This window comes from Musca autumnalis, unplaced genomic scaffold (assembly GCF_047663935.1).
Source record: "Musca autumnalis isolate F117 unplaced genomic scaffold, ASM4766393v1 scaffold_3, whole genome shotgun sequence".
Taxonomy (NCBI): domain Eukaryota; kingdom Metazoa; phylum Arthropoda; class Insecta; order Diptera; family Muscidae; genus Musca; species Musca autumnalis.
This window is the reverse complement of record NW_027411866.1, coordinates 58,402,612-58,419,467: the sequence shown is the minus strand read 5'-3', so window position 1 is coordinate 58,419,467 and position 16,856 is coordinate 58,402,612. Positions and strand designations below refer to the sequence as shown.

General features: G+C 36.1%; 1 protein-coding gene across 3 annotated transcripts in view; it reads right to left on the bottom strand.

Annotated features, from left to right (window-relative positions):
• Positions 1 to 16,856, bottom strand: part of PGAP1 (GPI inositol-deacylase) — a 48,987-nt gene that overhangs the window by 9,025 nt on the left and 23,106 nt on the right. For 2 of the 3 annotated variants that reach the window (XM_073978915.1, XM_073978916.1), the window contains 4 exons: positions 810 to 1,303; positions 574 to 753; positions 297 to 461; positions 138 to 232 (listed from right to left, as the gene is read on the bottom strand). In XM_073978915.1, coding sequence (XP_073835016.1) covers positions 138 to 232; positions 297 to 461; positions 574 to 753; positions 810 to 1,303 — 934 coding nt within the window. The remainder of the gene's footprint in view (positions 1 to 137; positions 233 to 296; positions 462 to 573; positions 754 to 809; positions 1,304 to 16,856) is intronic. The other variant, XM_073978917.1, reaches the window with a different exon arrangement.

Here is a 16,856-nt window from a genome sequence, read left to right as displayed (position 1 = left end):
TAATGTTGCCTGCGAATTATCTATCAATGAACTCAATCTTCAGATTATTTATGAGTTATAATAAAACCGACTGTCAAAGATTTACATAAATACATTAAGACCTTGTTGACGTTTCCACCCAATTAACCCTTACTTACCAATGTACTCCAACGGAATCTGTTCCATGTGCTTTACAGCCGAAAATCCAATCATTTTCAAAATCGTCATGGCTTTCAATTTCTATGTAAATTTTCTAAAAAGTATGTATGAAAAAAATTATATATTATGTTATTATTTATTGAAATCGTTAATCCAACCTTAAAATCCTTGTACTTCATAATAGGTAATAAATGATTATAATCGGCACGTAAACCATTTTTAAACACTTTGCGAAAAGCAATCTTCGAATCAACCTGCCAACTTGAATCCGGTGTTAATTTTGGAAAATACACTTCATTAGATTTATGATTTTTCAACGGTTTCTAAGAAATAAATTGAAATGTTATTAATAAACAAGCAACGATACCACATACTAGCCTTTATATACATGAAAATGTTTAAATCGCGTGTACAGACATATGTATGTATACATACCACAAAATAATTTATAGCTGTTTGTGTACGATAATATTTGTCATTGGAAAAATATACATTTCTTTCTTCATCTATAACCGCTATTCCAAAAATGAAGCGATTAATAACCAAAACCAGTTGCAAGCACCATACTACAGATAAATGATCACAGCTAAGCCAAACTTTGGGTATTGATGAAGTCTACAAAAACAGCCCATTTAGAACCATATAGTAATTAAGAAATATATTGAATTTACCATTGCGTGAATATCATTGTACTGGGATGTTGTTAAGCCATCACGTACTAAGAGATCTCGATTACCTCCTCCCATAGAAATCATTAGAATATTATCTAAAATTTTTGACTCATTTCCTTGTTGAGGTATTCTGTCCTGGAAATTTGTGCACACATTTGTTTGTCGATTTGGTAAGTAGGTAGTTCTCTTGTTAGTAAAGTACATATCTGTAGACGAATAAAATGTATCAATCTTTGGATCGAAATTTACAACTGGTTTATCTATTGGCGACGAAATATATATTATGGTGTTAATATATTTTGCAATTATTGGATCTTGTAGAACAGCTTGCGCCACTTTGCCACCCATCGAATGTCCTACAAGTATTATAGACTTTTCAACATCGTAGGCATTTTTGTATAATCTTCTGACGGCTAAAATAGCAAGCCGAAGGAATTGTTTTTGATTTTCCAAATAGCCACCATATAATGCCGACAATTGTTCCTCAAAGTTTACTAGAAAATAGTAATACAAATTTAAGTATGTATGGTAGAAATCGAATATGTACGAGTATATAATATAAATATCAAAACGAGACGAAATAAACTCATACAGCTTGTTTCACGTTCACTTCGAAAATAAAACACGAAACTTCACATCCCATCAGTCCTATTCTGAATACGTGGGAGATGGGAATATTTGCCCTCTCCCACATATTCCAAAAAATGTCATATTTTTATAAGAAGTAGGTCGAGATATTACATTTAATAAATCTACATGACATGAATTATTGCAAAAATATTTATAAATTGCACAAATAAAAAGGTCGAACAAAACCAAAAATTAAGAATTGCACGTGTTTGTTCCATACAAAATGTTCTGTCAAATACAGTTAGGCAACAATATTCTCATCAAACAATATTACGTCAATATATGCAAAGTTTATTGGCGATATACACTGCCGCTCACTTGAATAGAATCCCCCTGCAAAATTGTTTTCACCTCCATTTTTTCCGAATTATACAAGATATGAAGTTTTTAAGTTTTAGTATATTTTGCTTCATGTATTTTGAGTAAACTTAGTCATTCATTTGCATTAATTTGAATTATACAAGGAAAACAAAATAAAGTCAAAAATTGAAGTAAAAAATTTGGGTCATTTGAATAGAACCCCCTTTAAAAATTGGGAATATATAAAGATTGTATTAGAATGTCGATGCATATTCTCTCTATTTTGAAAACGAAGTACTTTCAGTAATATTCCTGATTAGGGATACACCCGTATATCCTGCTTTGGCAAGGATTCTTTAAATAAGCAGGTGTAAAGCCTAACAAAGCTTGCTTTTTCCTTTCAACAAGTTTATTTTTAGAAGCGTACTGTCTCCTTTATTCGTATATTTTACGCATAAGACATTCCCATACATTTTAGAGAATATTTACTTTATTTAGAATATGACGGCCGCTCGAGGATATCCGCATTTCTTTATTTAAGTTTTGATGACTCGAAGTGTACAAAAGTTTATAAAATCAGGATGAAATTTCCACTCGGGATATCCGAAAATGTTTCTCAATACTGGAAATGCCTGTTTTAGAACTCCTTTGTAAATTGTCGTGCGCATTTAGGGAGAAAGAAATTGACGCCCAAGTCCTTCAAAACTCTTAAGGACTCTCCTCATTAAGTTAACAATTGCATAACTATATAACTGTTATTTTCGCGTCTATTGAAAGAAAGACCATCTTCTAAATTGTTTCTGTAGTGATGAATGTGTTTTTATTGTGCTGGCACGCATTACTAATTATGAAGGACTTGGGCGTCAATTTAGTTCACCCTAAATGCGCACGACAACTTATAAAGGAGTTCTGCAACAGACATATCCAGTTGTGAGTAACATTTTTGGATGTCCGGAGTGGAAATTTCATTATGATTTCATAAACTTTTGTACACTTCGAGTCATCAAAACTTAAATTTTTGAAAAGTAATGCGGATATCCTCCATGGGCCGTCATATTCTACAGTGATATATATTCTCTAAAATGTATGGGAATGACTAATGCGTAAAATATACGACTAAAGGAGACAGTACGCTTCTAAGAATAAACTTGTTGAAAGGAAAAAGCAAGCTTTGTTAGGCATTACACCTGATTATTTAAATAATACTTGCCCTCCTTAATCAGGAGGCATATACTTTTACTGAATATTACTGAAAGTACTTCGCTTTCAATAAAGAGTGAATATGGAGAATTACCAAAATTGTGTGCTCCTTAATGAGTTGTCTATCCACTTTGGACATTCGTTGAAGCTTTAATGAGCTTACTTACTTACTTAGCTGGTCCATTACAGAACATTTGTTCCATAGGTCGAACTAAGAAAAGATCTCCAATTCTCTCTATTTGTTGCTTCGCACTCTGAAATACCGCGCCTTTTCATCTCATCATCCACTTGTTTGCGCCATCTATTCCTTGGCCTGCCAATTCTGCGTGCACCGCCAAGCGGCCCGTGTTTATACGCCTTTTTAGCGGGTTCATCATCGTTCATTCTTATGATATGGCCTAGCCAGCGCAATCGCTGCATCTCGATACGTTTAACAATATTGATGTCGTTGTATAGCAGATACAGCTCGTGGTTCATGCGACGTCGATATTCACCGTCAACGCAGATTGGTCCGTAGATCTTTCGAAGAATTTTTCTCTCAAACACACCAAGCACTGCCATGTCTGCTTGCGCAAGTACCCAGGCTTCGGAGCCATACATCAGCACGGGTAGTATCTGTGTTTTGTAGAGCGTTATTTTTGTTTGACGAGATGTGGCATTGTTTTTAAACTGCTTACTTACACCAAAGTAGCATCAGTTGGCCAATGCAATTCTTCTTTTTATTTCACAACTGATGTCGTTTGTTGTGTTTACGGAGGTGCCGAGGTAGACGAAGTCTTTTACTACCTCAATATTATAGGAACCAACTTCCACAGTCGGTCCGAGCTCAATGGACGCATTACGCGTCGACACCATCAACTTGGTCTTCTCACGGTTTACCGCAAGCAGATTCTCCTTCGACCTTCATAAAGGTATCAGTTTGTTGTTTTATCTCCTATGACAATTAATTGAAGTACACTTTTCGCAGGTTAGAATTCAGTTCTTTATTCAAGGTTAAACCAAAGATAACTAAGTTAAGTTACAAAGTTAAACTGTTCATCATGTACAATGAAGAATGGATGATTTATGTACATACAGTGAGTGTCAAAAATATTCGGTTTTAAATTTCACCAACAATAACACCTCAGTATTTTAGAAGCCCATACCCAATATTCAAAAAACCAAATACTTAAAAAAATGTTGGTCCTGTGGCAATTAAAAAATGTATTTAACATGGATTCATGGCAACCCTATAAGCGAGAATAACAAAGAAGAAGTTGTTAACCCTGTTTTCAATGCGTCAAAAATATTCGGTTTTTGTAACTTTTGTTACATATTTTGGCAAAAAAACGGTCAATATCAAACTTTTTCTGCAATATTAGTATATATTTCAATAATTGCGAACAGAATCTTTGTTCCTGTGTGCAAAAATATCATATTTCATAGCAAATTATCAAAATTTAGGGCTAAGGAAAAACGCTTTCCTAGAAAAGAGAAAACTGTTCATATTTCTTTATAAAAACGGCAGGAATAAAGGGAATTTTTGCTTATTTTTGAATATTTAGTCGAATACATTTGAAATAATGTGCAAAAGTCACGAAAATATAGATATAATTGATTTCGTGAAACACATAACCCAGCCAAACCAAGGACTGGGAGGGAAGGTCTCCTGTCTCCTGAAAAATTAAGGCTAAACCGCCCTTAATTTTCCCGAAATTGGTCACCGAGTCCTAAATGACTTTCAAAAGATAGAAAATATGCACTTACATTCCAAAAAAATCGAAAGGATAAAGCCTTTCATGGCCTTGTAACACATCACACACCATCGGCTTATTTACATAACCAAAAATCTAGTTCAAATTTCGCCTTGATGTACCTTCAAAACTTGATGTACATCAGAAACCTAGTGAAATGGAGTTAGTTTTGAATGTCTAAGCAGGAAAATCAGTATACCACCAAGTTTCCGGCCTTTCTGTGTACTCCAACACAAAAAGTACGAAGGAGCTTATAGGAGACATGTATTTATCAATGACTTATGATGTGTTACAAGGCCATGAAAGGCTTTATCCTTTCGATTTTTTTGGAATGTAAGTGCATATTTTCTATCTTTTGAAAGTCATTTAGGACTCGGTGACCAATTTCGGGAAAATTAAGGGCGGTTTAGCCTTAATTTTTCAGGAGATTCCTCTACCTTCCCTCCCAGTCCTTGGTTTGGCTGGGTTATGTGTTTCACGAAATCAATTATATCTATATTTTCGTGACTTTTGCACATTATTTCAGATGTATTCGACTAAATATTCAAAAATAAGCAAAAATTCCCTTTATTCCTGCCGTTTTTATAAAGAAATATGAACAGTTTTCTCTTTTCTAGGAAAGCGTTTTTCCTTAGCCCTAAATTTTAATAATTTGCTATGAAATATGATATTTTTGCACACAGGAACAAAGATTCTGTTCACAATTATTGAAATTTATACTAATATTGCAGAAAAAGTTCGATGTTGACCGGTTTTTTGCCAAAATATTTAACAAAATTTACAAAAACCGAATATTTTTGACGCATAGAAAACAGGGTTAACAACTTCTTCTTTGTTATTCTCGCTTATAGGGTTGCCATGGATCCATGTTAAATACATTTTTTAATTGCCACAGGACCAACATTTTTTAAGTATTTGGTTTTTTGAATATTGGTTATGGGGTTCGAAAATACTGAGGTGTTATTATTGGTGAAATTGAAAACCGAATATTTTTGACACTCACTGTACATATGTAGTATGGCAGAATAGACAAAATACAATTGAGAGTGAGAGAGAGTAAATAGAGTGCGTATGCGTGTGTGCACCACGTTGTATTTGTACATAAGATTATTATAATTATAAAAGGGTTGCCAAATATATTGCAATTAATAAAACAAATACCAAACATTTCAATACCCCCTCTCAATTTGATAATTTAAGTAATTTTCGAATTGAAATAAAATTTGTTGCATCTAATGGCTTAGTAAATATATCAGCAATCTGGTCCTTTGTTGATATTGGTTCCACAATAAAGTTGCCTTTTGAGATATGGTCTCTTATGAAGTGATGTCGGATATCTATGTGCTTCGAACGTTTGCATTCTATATTTTTGGCCATTGATATGCATCCCGCGTTGTCTTCATATATTTTAACAGGATAATTCTTTTCGATGATATGCAAATCTTCCAAAATACCACGTGTAAACCAGGTATACATCGTGTAAACCAGGTATACATCTTTAGAGCCTTTAAGATAACGAAGAACTTTCTTTAATGCTATCCAATGAATTTCTCCAGGGTTTTGTTGAAATCTCCCCAAGTATCCCACAGAAAAACAAATATCCGGACGGACGCTCAGCATAATATACATAAGACTTCCCAATAACTCACGATATGGTTTTCTGCATTCTTCATCTTTGTTGTTGCTTAATTGTAGTCCCTTTTCCATAGGTATTCGTGTTGGGTTGCAATCCGTCATTCCAAATTTCTCTATCACATGGTTTATTATCGATTCTTGTGACAATATCAGGAGACCATCATTTTCATTGTAGCTAAATTTTGTTCCTAGAAAATATTTTAACTTTCCACAATCAGACAATTCGAACTTCCTTGATAATATTTTCTTTAGATCTGCAATTTCATTTTCATTATTGCCAATGAATAACAGATCATCTACGTAAAGTAAAACATAAAGTAAATTTGTAGAACTCGTCCGAGTATAAAGACAATAGTCATGTTGAGAACGTGAAAAACCCATAGCCAGCAGTTCATCATTAATTGTTTTATTCCAGCACCTCGGTGATTGCTTTAATCCATATATTGATTTTTCCAGCTTCAAAACAGTCCCAGGTATAGCTTTCATACCTTCTGGGCATTTCATATATATTTCTTCATTAAGTTTTCCATGAAGGAACGCTGTTTTGATATCCAGTTGGTGAAAGTAAAGTTTCTTCCTTACGCCGACCGCTGAAACTATTCGTATAGTTGCCAACTTTGCTACAGGGGAATAAATTTCGTTGTAATCCCTACCAAACTTTTGCAAGAAACCCTTGGCAACCAACCTCGCTTTGTATCTCGTAGGATTTCCATCTTCGTCTTTCTTGATTGTAAAAACCCACTTGCATTGTAATGGATTCACACCTTGTGGACACTTGACAATCTTCCATACTTTGTTGATTTCCATTGATTTTAATTCTTCTTCAATTGCAGACAACCACTGATCTTTATTTGAACATCTTTCAACTTCGGCATATGTTGCCGGTATTTTTGGTTCAGTTGTTACGGCTTCGAACAATGACAAATAGTATTCTGAAAATCTGCTGTTGGGTTTCTTACCCTTTCACTTCGTCTCGGTGCATCAGCAACTTGCTCTCCGGTCGAAGTCTCTTCTGTTATTGTTCTCTCATCATTCTCATTGGAGTTCTCATCCATTCTAGATTCCGTCTCATTTGATTCATCAGGTTCACTAATACTTGAAACATCATCGGACTCCTCCCCCTCTTGATTGTTTCTCGTTACGATTAGTTTCTCAATTGGTGCCTCCGTTTTGTTTTTAAATGGAAAAGAACACTCATCAAATTTTACATCTCTAGCAAGAACCACCTTACGTTTTTCCTTGTCCCATAAACGATAACCATTAGGACAGTATCCAATAAAGACATATGGTTTGCTTTTGTTGTCTAATTTGAAACGTTTCTGTGCAGGAACCCATGCATAAGCTAGACATCCGAAGACTCGTAATTCGGTTAAATCAGGTTTTTCATTAAACCACACTTCTGCAGGTGTTTTCGACTCATTTAATGCTCTTGAAGGGCTTCTGTTAAGAATATACACACTTGTGTTGATAGCTTCACACCACAGAAATTTTGGATTACTAGCTTCCATCAATAGTGATCTGACTTTTTCGACAATCGTACGGTTTAGCCTCTCAGCTACTCCATTTTGCTGAGAAGTGTATGCAATCGTTGTCTGAATTTGTATCCCCTTTTCTCGGCAAAACTTCAGCATGGATCCAGACGTGTACTCTCTTCCTTGGTCAATTGTCAGTTGGCTTATTTTTGATCCAAACTTTGCTGTGACAACGGCCTCGTACTCTATGAATTTGTTGACTACTTCTGACTTTTTCTTTATGGGGTACACCATTGCGAAATGGGTGTAATCGTCAATGAATGTCAAGAAGTATCTAGAACCATCCCACGCTGTAGGGCTTATCGGACCACAAACGTCTGAATGGATGTGTTCCAGTGGCCTCGATGCTTTTGTTCTTGTTCCATTAAAAGGTTCCCGACAGTGCTTGCTTTTTACACAAATTTCACAAAAGTCCTTTTCCAGTGCCTTACATACACCGTTGGCCATGTTTTTGCTTACTAACTCGTTTTGTCCTTGGTAGCTTATATGACCTAAACGTCTATGCCAAAGGACACCTTCTTCTGTTTTTGTCAAATTCGCCGATAAGTTATTCTTTAAACTCATTTTTATTTCAAATAAATTTCCGGATCGCTTGGCATTTACAATGGTGTAACCACGACGTGTTATGACAGCAGTATCTCTTTTAAATTCAACATTTAAACCAGCCTCTACTACCTTACTCACTGATAACAAATTCTCACGAAATTCAGGACTGTATAGCACATTCTTTAATTCTACACAAACTCCAGTATCGCTGACCAAGTCAATATCTCCAACTGAACGGACGCAAATTTGTTCTTCCTCCTTAGCAATGTTTATATATTTAGGTTCTGCAAGTTTCCTTATGTTCTTGAATAAATTCTTGTTGTTCACAAAATGGTCTGTTGCACCCGAATCTAGAGCAAATTCAACAACGTTTTCCTCATGGTATGACGATGCCTTTATGTTTGCATCCGCCATAAAACTTACTCCATTCACACCAGCAGCCATTTTTGCATTCTTACTTCTGCAGTCTTTTTTCATGTGTCCATACTTTCCACATTTATGACATTTACCATTAAACCGCATTTTGTATTTATTTCTTGATTGAAATGCTGTTGACTTCTGAAAATGATCGTCCTCATTCCGGTTTTTCCTTTTCATTTCTTCTGCCAACAATCTTGGTTTTACCGTAGCCAAAGTCAAATCATCAATCTTAAGGTTCTCCAAGGCCGTAATTATCGGATCATACGATTCTGGTAATGTCAAGAAAAGTTGCGATACCAAGTCGGCTTCTTCAGGTTTAGCTCCAGCACTCTTCAATTGCCTTACGAGAGAATCGAATTTCAGAAAATGTTGACTGAGACACTCACCTTCCTTCAGTCTTAGATTTGCTAATTCCTTTCGCACAATCGTTTGGTTTTGTGATGACTTACAAGAAAAAATTGCAATCAGTGCGTCCCACATAGCTTTGGCAGTTTCCTTGTCTCGTATGTACTCCAAATAATCGTCGTGTATTAAACTTGTGATGATGTCTTGCGCCTTTACATCTCTTTTTCTCCACTCCACATTTTCCATATCTTGAGTTGACGACTTCACAGCTTCAAGACATGCTGCGGCAGCTAAATGTTTCTCGACGCGAAATTTCCAAATTTCGAAATTTACTCCACAAAATTGTACAATACCAGTTTTTTCGGTGGGACCCATAACCTGTTGTTTTATCTCCTATGACAATTAATTGAAGTACACTTTTCGCAGGTTAGAATTCAGTTCTTTATTCAAGGTTAAACCAAAGATAACTAAGTTAAGTTACAAAGTTAAACTGTTCATCATGTACAATGAAGATTGGATGATTTATGTACATACATATGTAGTATGGCAGAATAGACAAAATACAATTGAGAGTGAAAGAGAGTAAATAGAGTGCGTATGCGTGTATGCACCACGTTGTATTTGTACATAAGATTATTATAATTATAAAAGGGTTGCCAAATATATTGCAATTAATAAAACAAATACCAAACATTTCAATACAGTTACTTCTTTTACTGATCGGCCCATGATGTCTATATCATCAGCATAAACAAGTAACATGTGACTATTAGTGTAGATTGTGCCACTTCTTTTGACGTTTGCCTCTCGTATAACCTTTTCCAGCAGGATGTTGAAGAGATCAACGAAAGGCTGTCTCCTTGTCTGAAACCTCTTTTGGTACCAAACTCTTCGGAGAGGTTCTTTCCTATTTTAACTGAGGACCTCGTGTCAGTTAAAGTCATTTTACAAAGCCGGCTGAGCTTTGCGGGGATACCAAATTCAGACATGGCTTGGAATACCTTTGAACGCAGCGGGCTGTCGAAGGCTGCTTTATAATCGACAAAAAGGTGGTAGGCGTCGATCTGCATCTCTTGGGTCTTCTCCAGGATTTGCCGCAGGGTAAATATCTGGTCAATGGTGGACTTGCCAGGTCTAAAGCCGCATTGGTATGGTCCAATTATCTCATTGTCCATAGGCTTTAGTCGTTCGCATAATATCCCTGACACGATCTTGTAGGCAATGGGGAGTAGACTTATGTCCCTATAGTTAGAGCATACAGTCTTATCTCCCTTCTTGTGGACGGGGCACAGGATACTCAGGTTCCAATCGTCGGGTACTCGTTCTTCCTGCCAGATAGTGCTAATGAATACACCTTATCAACGTGTCGCCTCCGGTTTTGAACAGCTCGGCTGGTAAGCCATCGGCCCCTGCTGCCTTATTATTCTTCAGCCGATTTATTGCTGTCTTTACCTCATCTTGGCTGGGCGGTATACATTCAATACCATCTTCTGGGATTGGGACTGTGGTATCTTCGTCGTCTTCGCTGCTATTGGATACCAACAGATTTGAAAAATGTTCTTTCCATATCCTGAGTACACTATCTGTATCAGTTACCAAATTACCTTGCTGGTCTCTACAGGAGGATGTGCCTGTACCAAGCCATCAGTTTGATGCTTGACTCTTTGGTAGAATTTTCGGACTTCATTCTGACTCCCGTACATCTCGATTTTTTCACACTCCCGCTTTTCCATCTCTCTCTTTTTCCTGCGGAAAAGACGTTTCTCCTCTCTCCTTTTCTCCCTGTATCTCCCTCGTGCGCTACGCGTTGCTACGGATTGTAAAGTAGCCCTATATGCCGCATTTTTCTCTTCGGTGGCAGCACGACACTCCTGATCATACCATGGATTCCTTGGTGGAGGTCTCTGGTATCCAAGTATGGATTTGCGGCTGCAATGATTTGCCATTGCGCTGATATGTTATCGGGATGAGGTGTGCTTTGATAAAGCAATTGGGCTAGTTGAGTGGAATATGCTGTGGCTATCTGCAGCTTACCGATGTCTAACTTTCGTGTTGTGTCTGCTCGTACTTTGTTTGCTACGTTTAAGCGGTTGCGTACCTTTGCTGCAACAAGGTAGTGGTCCGAATCAATGTTTGTGCCTCGGAACGATCGTACATCCAACACGCTCGATGAATGTCTTCCATCTATCACAACATGATCAATTTGATTTCTTGTTTTCTGATCTGGAGATAGCTAGGTGCCCTTATGAATATCGAGATGATTAAATCTGGTACTGCTAACTACCATGTTTTTTGCAGCTAAAAAGTCTATCAGCCTCATACCATTGTCAGATGTTTCACTGTAGAGACTGAATTTCCCGACTGTTGGGCCAAAGATATTCTCCTTTCCAATTTTGGCATTAAAATCGCCTAGAATGATTAATTTAATGTCATGGGCAGGGCAACGGTCATATGTTTCTTCTAAGCGCTCGTAATATATATCTTTGAAAGAAGAATATATCAAAGAAAGCTGATGTTGAAGAATTTAGCTTTTATTCGAATTGCAGCAAGTCTTTCATTCACTGGGGTGGAGCTTGATACCAGATGTTTCAGCCTCCGACTAACTACGAATCCGCAACCAAACTCATGTTTTACGTCATGGCAGCTATAATACAGTGCGTCACCTTTAGGTGTTGTTGTGACGCCTTTCCCAATCCATCGTATTTCCTGTATGGCAGTAATATCGGCCTTGTAATTTTCAAGTACGTCTGCCAATGCGAAGACTCCACCTTCTTTATAAAGAGTGCGAACATTCCAGGTGCAGATTCGCAGATCATGGTCCTTAAAACGTTTGCGGGGTTCGTCAACTTTAGAGGGGTTTGTTTTTTTTTTTCTTTCGTTTTTTCATAGTAGGCTGTTTTTTCTAGGGTAGGGTTACTAACCCGACGCCCAAACCCAAGTTTTTAACGTTCTTATGGGTGAACGCGCGGCACATGTTAGCTCACTACCTTTAACGAGTGTTAAGCCAGTTCCCCAGGTGACACCACGGGGAGGTCAGTGTCCACTTGAGATGAAAGAGGGACCAATATAAATCCTGGGTTTTGCCATGTTAAAACCGGTCAGGACCGTTCCTTGGTATCTTCCACCCCCTACGTCACCCATTAATGAGCTTTAATGAGCTAATTAAACCAAAATTAATGCTCGGCATGTTACACTCTAAGGGTACTGGTTCCCATTTTTAGCAAATCTTTATCTTTGTTCATATCAGGATTTTGGCCCGAGGTATTTATCAATTTAGTGTTGTTATATTACATCAGCAATTTACACAAATAAGATTAATATACCATGGTCTGGCCTTTGGAATGGTGGTAGTTGAACTTGTTTGAGCTTTCTAGATCCCTTTTAAATACTTTCAGAATAATGACTGTTAAATAATTCCTAATGATGTCATATTGAGTTATATATCGTCACCATAAATGCCCGAAGACGTATCTCCAAAAAATCAAGATTCGTTTTTTGATTAAATCTAATACATAAGATTAAAATACATGCTCTTGCAATTTCAAGCTTCTACGTTTAAAAATAACGGTCCTATTCAAGAAAAGGCATTTCGGATAATGGGATAGCACAGCAGATTTTGTTGTAATGACAGATCCCAAAACCAAGCGTTTCCCCGGTTTTGGTTTCATTACTTACTCCAATTCGTATATGATTGATAATATTCCAAATACTCACCCTCATACGATTAATATTCCATAAAACTTCGTTTTGGTTCTTTTGGCTGAAGGTCAATTAAAACAATTTTATTGTTTACCATAATACAGTTTTTCATTTTATAACGTTTTTTTGCTTCTCCTGTAAAATTATTATTATGTTAATAACGTCTTTGGGAATTTATGGTTACGATATGCATTCTTTGCATACTTCCCTGTGACCGATTCGTCATTGTTTATTGTTAATATGGTCTCACGCGTTTTTTATCTGTCTGAAGACCCCTCATGACGGCTTTTTTATTACTGAACTTATTATTAGCCGTAAAAGTCATAAAAATGCGTAATGACTACAACATTTTGCAAAATGGTTAGTTGTCCGTTGCAATACTTTTATTGACACCCCAAAGTAATAGGTAATTCTTATTTTAGTCTGTATTTGCAAATAAACTTTGTATAGGTTGACGGAATATTGTTTTGAAGACAAATAGCAAACGATTTGCACAAAAAACCGTATAGTTTTTACATCATTTTTTTTTTTAAATTTTGACGTACGTATGTATTTATGTACCCAATAGAAAATGAAGTCATCGACGACAATTTCGTCAACGATTCGTTGATGAAATTTTAAAAATAGTCATTCATGGCCAAGTGCAGGACAATGTCACCGGAGTTATCATGCTTGTTTCAAGACAGAATGTGTTGAAACCTCCCAATAGAAAATCGTGTCTTCGATAACATTTTCGATTCGTTCACAAATAATCCGAAATTGTCATGTACGACAACTTGCATCACCATGCCTTACATTGTGTCTTGGCAACAAAGCGAAAAATGCTCAAAAGTGTGCTTTGAACAATTGTACACATATTTATTCAAATATACAATTTTTGATTTCTAATAATCGTAAAATTATAAAGTCACAAAAATCTGAAACCGCGTTACTGATTAATAGACATCGGATTTTGCATATTTTTTAATATTAAACATACGATGATTCTGATTGGACCAAAATTCGTTTCAGAGAAAACTGAATTCAATAACAGGGTCATATTTTGTATTTATTTTGCATAGTTGCATATTTTGCATATGCACAAAATATGCAAAAAAAATGAAAAATATGCAAACAGATTTTGACCGAAAATCGTCATAAAAGTCGTAAAATTGTCATTTAAAGTTGAAAAAACCATCAAAAGGTACATAACAGTGTTCTAAACTAAGACTGTTGACCGTTTAAGCTCGATTTTTTCAGCAGATTATTATGTTATTGAGAACATTTACGACAGTGTGGAGTAGGGTATAAAAATATGGTATCGTAATACCATTTTTATATATGCAAATATAAAATTTAAACAAAATATCAAACGTTTTATGAAAAATTCAATATTTTCTTTGTCTTAATTTGTAGCATTGGACTGGTTTTAACACAAAGGACCATATCGATCTCGGATTTTTTAGCCGGGGAGCCGCCTAAACCTTTTTGTATTGTTAGATTTTAAGATTGCCAACGTTTGAGCACAATTGGAATATGTTAACACGTGCTACTGGGGCCTCAAAGTTATGAAAATCTAGATTTTTTTTTTGCAATTTGGCGACTTCGACGACCCATATATCGTCTGCTCCGTCGGAAAAGGTCGTAAGTCTCTCTCAATAAATTTTTCAGGAGGAAGAAAAAACATTCCAGCGCTTTCTGCATTAAAGATTTTATTATGGTGGTAAAGGAAGTATTTTTCGTTTATTTATTCCGCTCCAATGCCTGTACTTTGTTTGATAAAATTCCGTCGCGTTTGGGAGATAATTGGATGTCTTTGGACTTACGACCTTTTCCTTGTACAGTTTTGTATATTTGTAGGGACTTACGACCTTTTCCAACAATTTACGGACGTTTTTAAAATAAAATATATATTCTTTACAAAACAATGTGGAAAGGGTATTATAAGTCTGTTTTGTTCAATATTCGTGTAACATCGCGAAGTATTCGTCGTAGACCCCCTCCCCTTGCCATTTGTTCATATCTGGACGAGATAAAGCGATCTAGTTATGTGTGTCAGTCCATCCATTAACAATTGTAATAAAACTCCAGGCATTAATTTTGGACCGATCACCACGAAATTTTGTGGAGAGGTCGGGTTCCGACCAGAAGTGACTCCATTAGATGTTAGTTATGATCGAAAGGTGTGAAATGTACCAAACCCACAATTTTTACCCGACTTTGTAGCTGTCCTGTAGATCGCAGTAATATTCCGATCGGCGCGAAATTTTAAGAATGAATTGAGTTTAAGACAACGAATAAGCTTGCAATTTAACATGGTGATGAGATAATTATTAGCGGACCAAAACTTTTAATGGACCATAACTTTTGTGTGAAATCTAATATATAAAATACAATGTGTGTATCTCTGTATGTTCCGCATAGACTCAAAAACGGCTAAACCGATGTTTTTTGAAAATTTCAGAGAATATACAAGGAACAACCGAGGTAAAAATAAGCTTTATATTTTTTGAATTTCGGAGGGGGTGGGGGCAGGCCCTATTTTTTAAAAAACGCTTTTTTGCCAAAGTTATGAATGTATCGGTCAGAAAATTAATTTGCGAGGCAACGGTTGTTGGTTGAATCTCCGACCCTAAGTACTTATTCCATGTAATTTTCAGATTATGCACAGGGATGTCCCTTGGTGGATGTAGGCTATATATTTTGTTGAATTTCGGAGGAGCGGGTTACACCTGTGCCCTATTTTTTAAATGCGCTATATATAAAATTTACGAACGATTCCGTTTCCCCAATCCTGGGTACATATTTTAGCAATAAGACCCGACCAGAGTAAAATTCTAAGTCGGTATAACCATGACCGTCTGTCCGTCTTTTGAAATTAAGATACAGCTCGCAATTTTTAAGATAGATCTTCGTGATTCGGTATAGAAGTTTCTATTACTTCTAGGATGTTTGGTATTGACGCCTTCATATAGCCCCCATAGAACGGTACCTCCCGATTTCCGGTATTTTGAAAATGTGGCCTCAATATTCCTCCGAAACGGCTGAAATTTGGTATTTATTCTTCGTTTCGGGTATAAAACATTCTTCCATAAATTTTTCTATATAGGTCCACGCCTTCATATAGCCCCATAGAACGGTGCCTCCCGAATTTCGGTAGTTTAAAGGTAAGCCATATTGTTTTACCGAAATTGCTGAAATTTGGTATTAGGTCTACTTCACAAACGAAAGGAAACTAATTGAAAAAAAATTGAATACAACTCATGGTGGAGGGTATAACAAGTTCGGCCTGGCCGAATTTAACGACGTTCTTACTTGTTATTAATATTCACTTGCATATCCCAACTAATTTGCGATGCAAAAAAATGTAATTGGCATAAGAAAAGGTAACATGAACTGCTTCAAGGGCCAGCAACGTGGACCGGTTCGGCTAATATTTAATATAAAACATGACACGTTGTTCTTACGACCTTGTATTTTTGCCTTACGACCTTTTCCTTCAATTAAATTTCATGATTAATTCCGTTAATGTACATGGTTTCATAGCTACATTGTAATCCCAAATATTGTCCTTTTATGTCTTCCCAAGTATTTCTGCCCCAACTCACTGCATCTTTTGTTTTTGTTTTAAAACCATGTAGAATCTTCAGCATGTAATGTCTTCCTGCGTTTAGGAAGTTTATCTTCAGAGCTTTCAGAATCACCGTGAAAACCATAGGGAACTAGACCCATGACACCATCGTCTAATTCCATTCCAAATTCATACTGCTCTTTGTTAGCAAGAACCATGATGTCTTCTTAGTTTAATAACATTTCAATCAAATATTATTTTAGAATCCTTTAATAATATAAACGTTGCACTTACCCGTCCGTTAGAAGGTATTACTTTATTGAATTCAGAATACAAACTAATCTCGTTATGTGAATAAATGTCCCTAGAGAAACCACAAATTACCAGTTGATAAAGTTAAGTAAGATATACGACAGTAAAAACAGTTAAAATTTTGATTTTTTTAAAAAAATTTCAA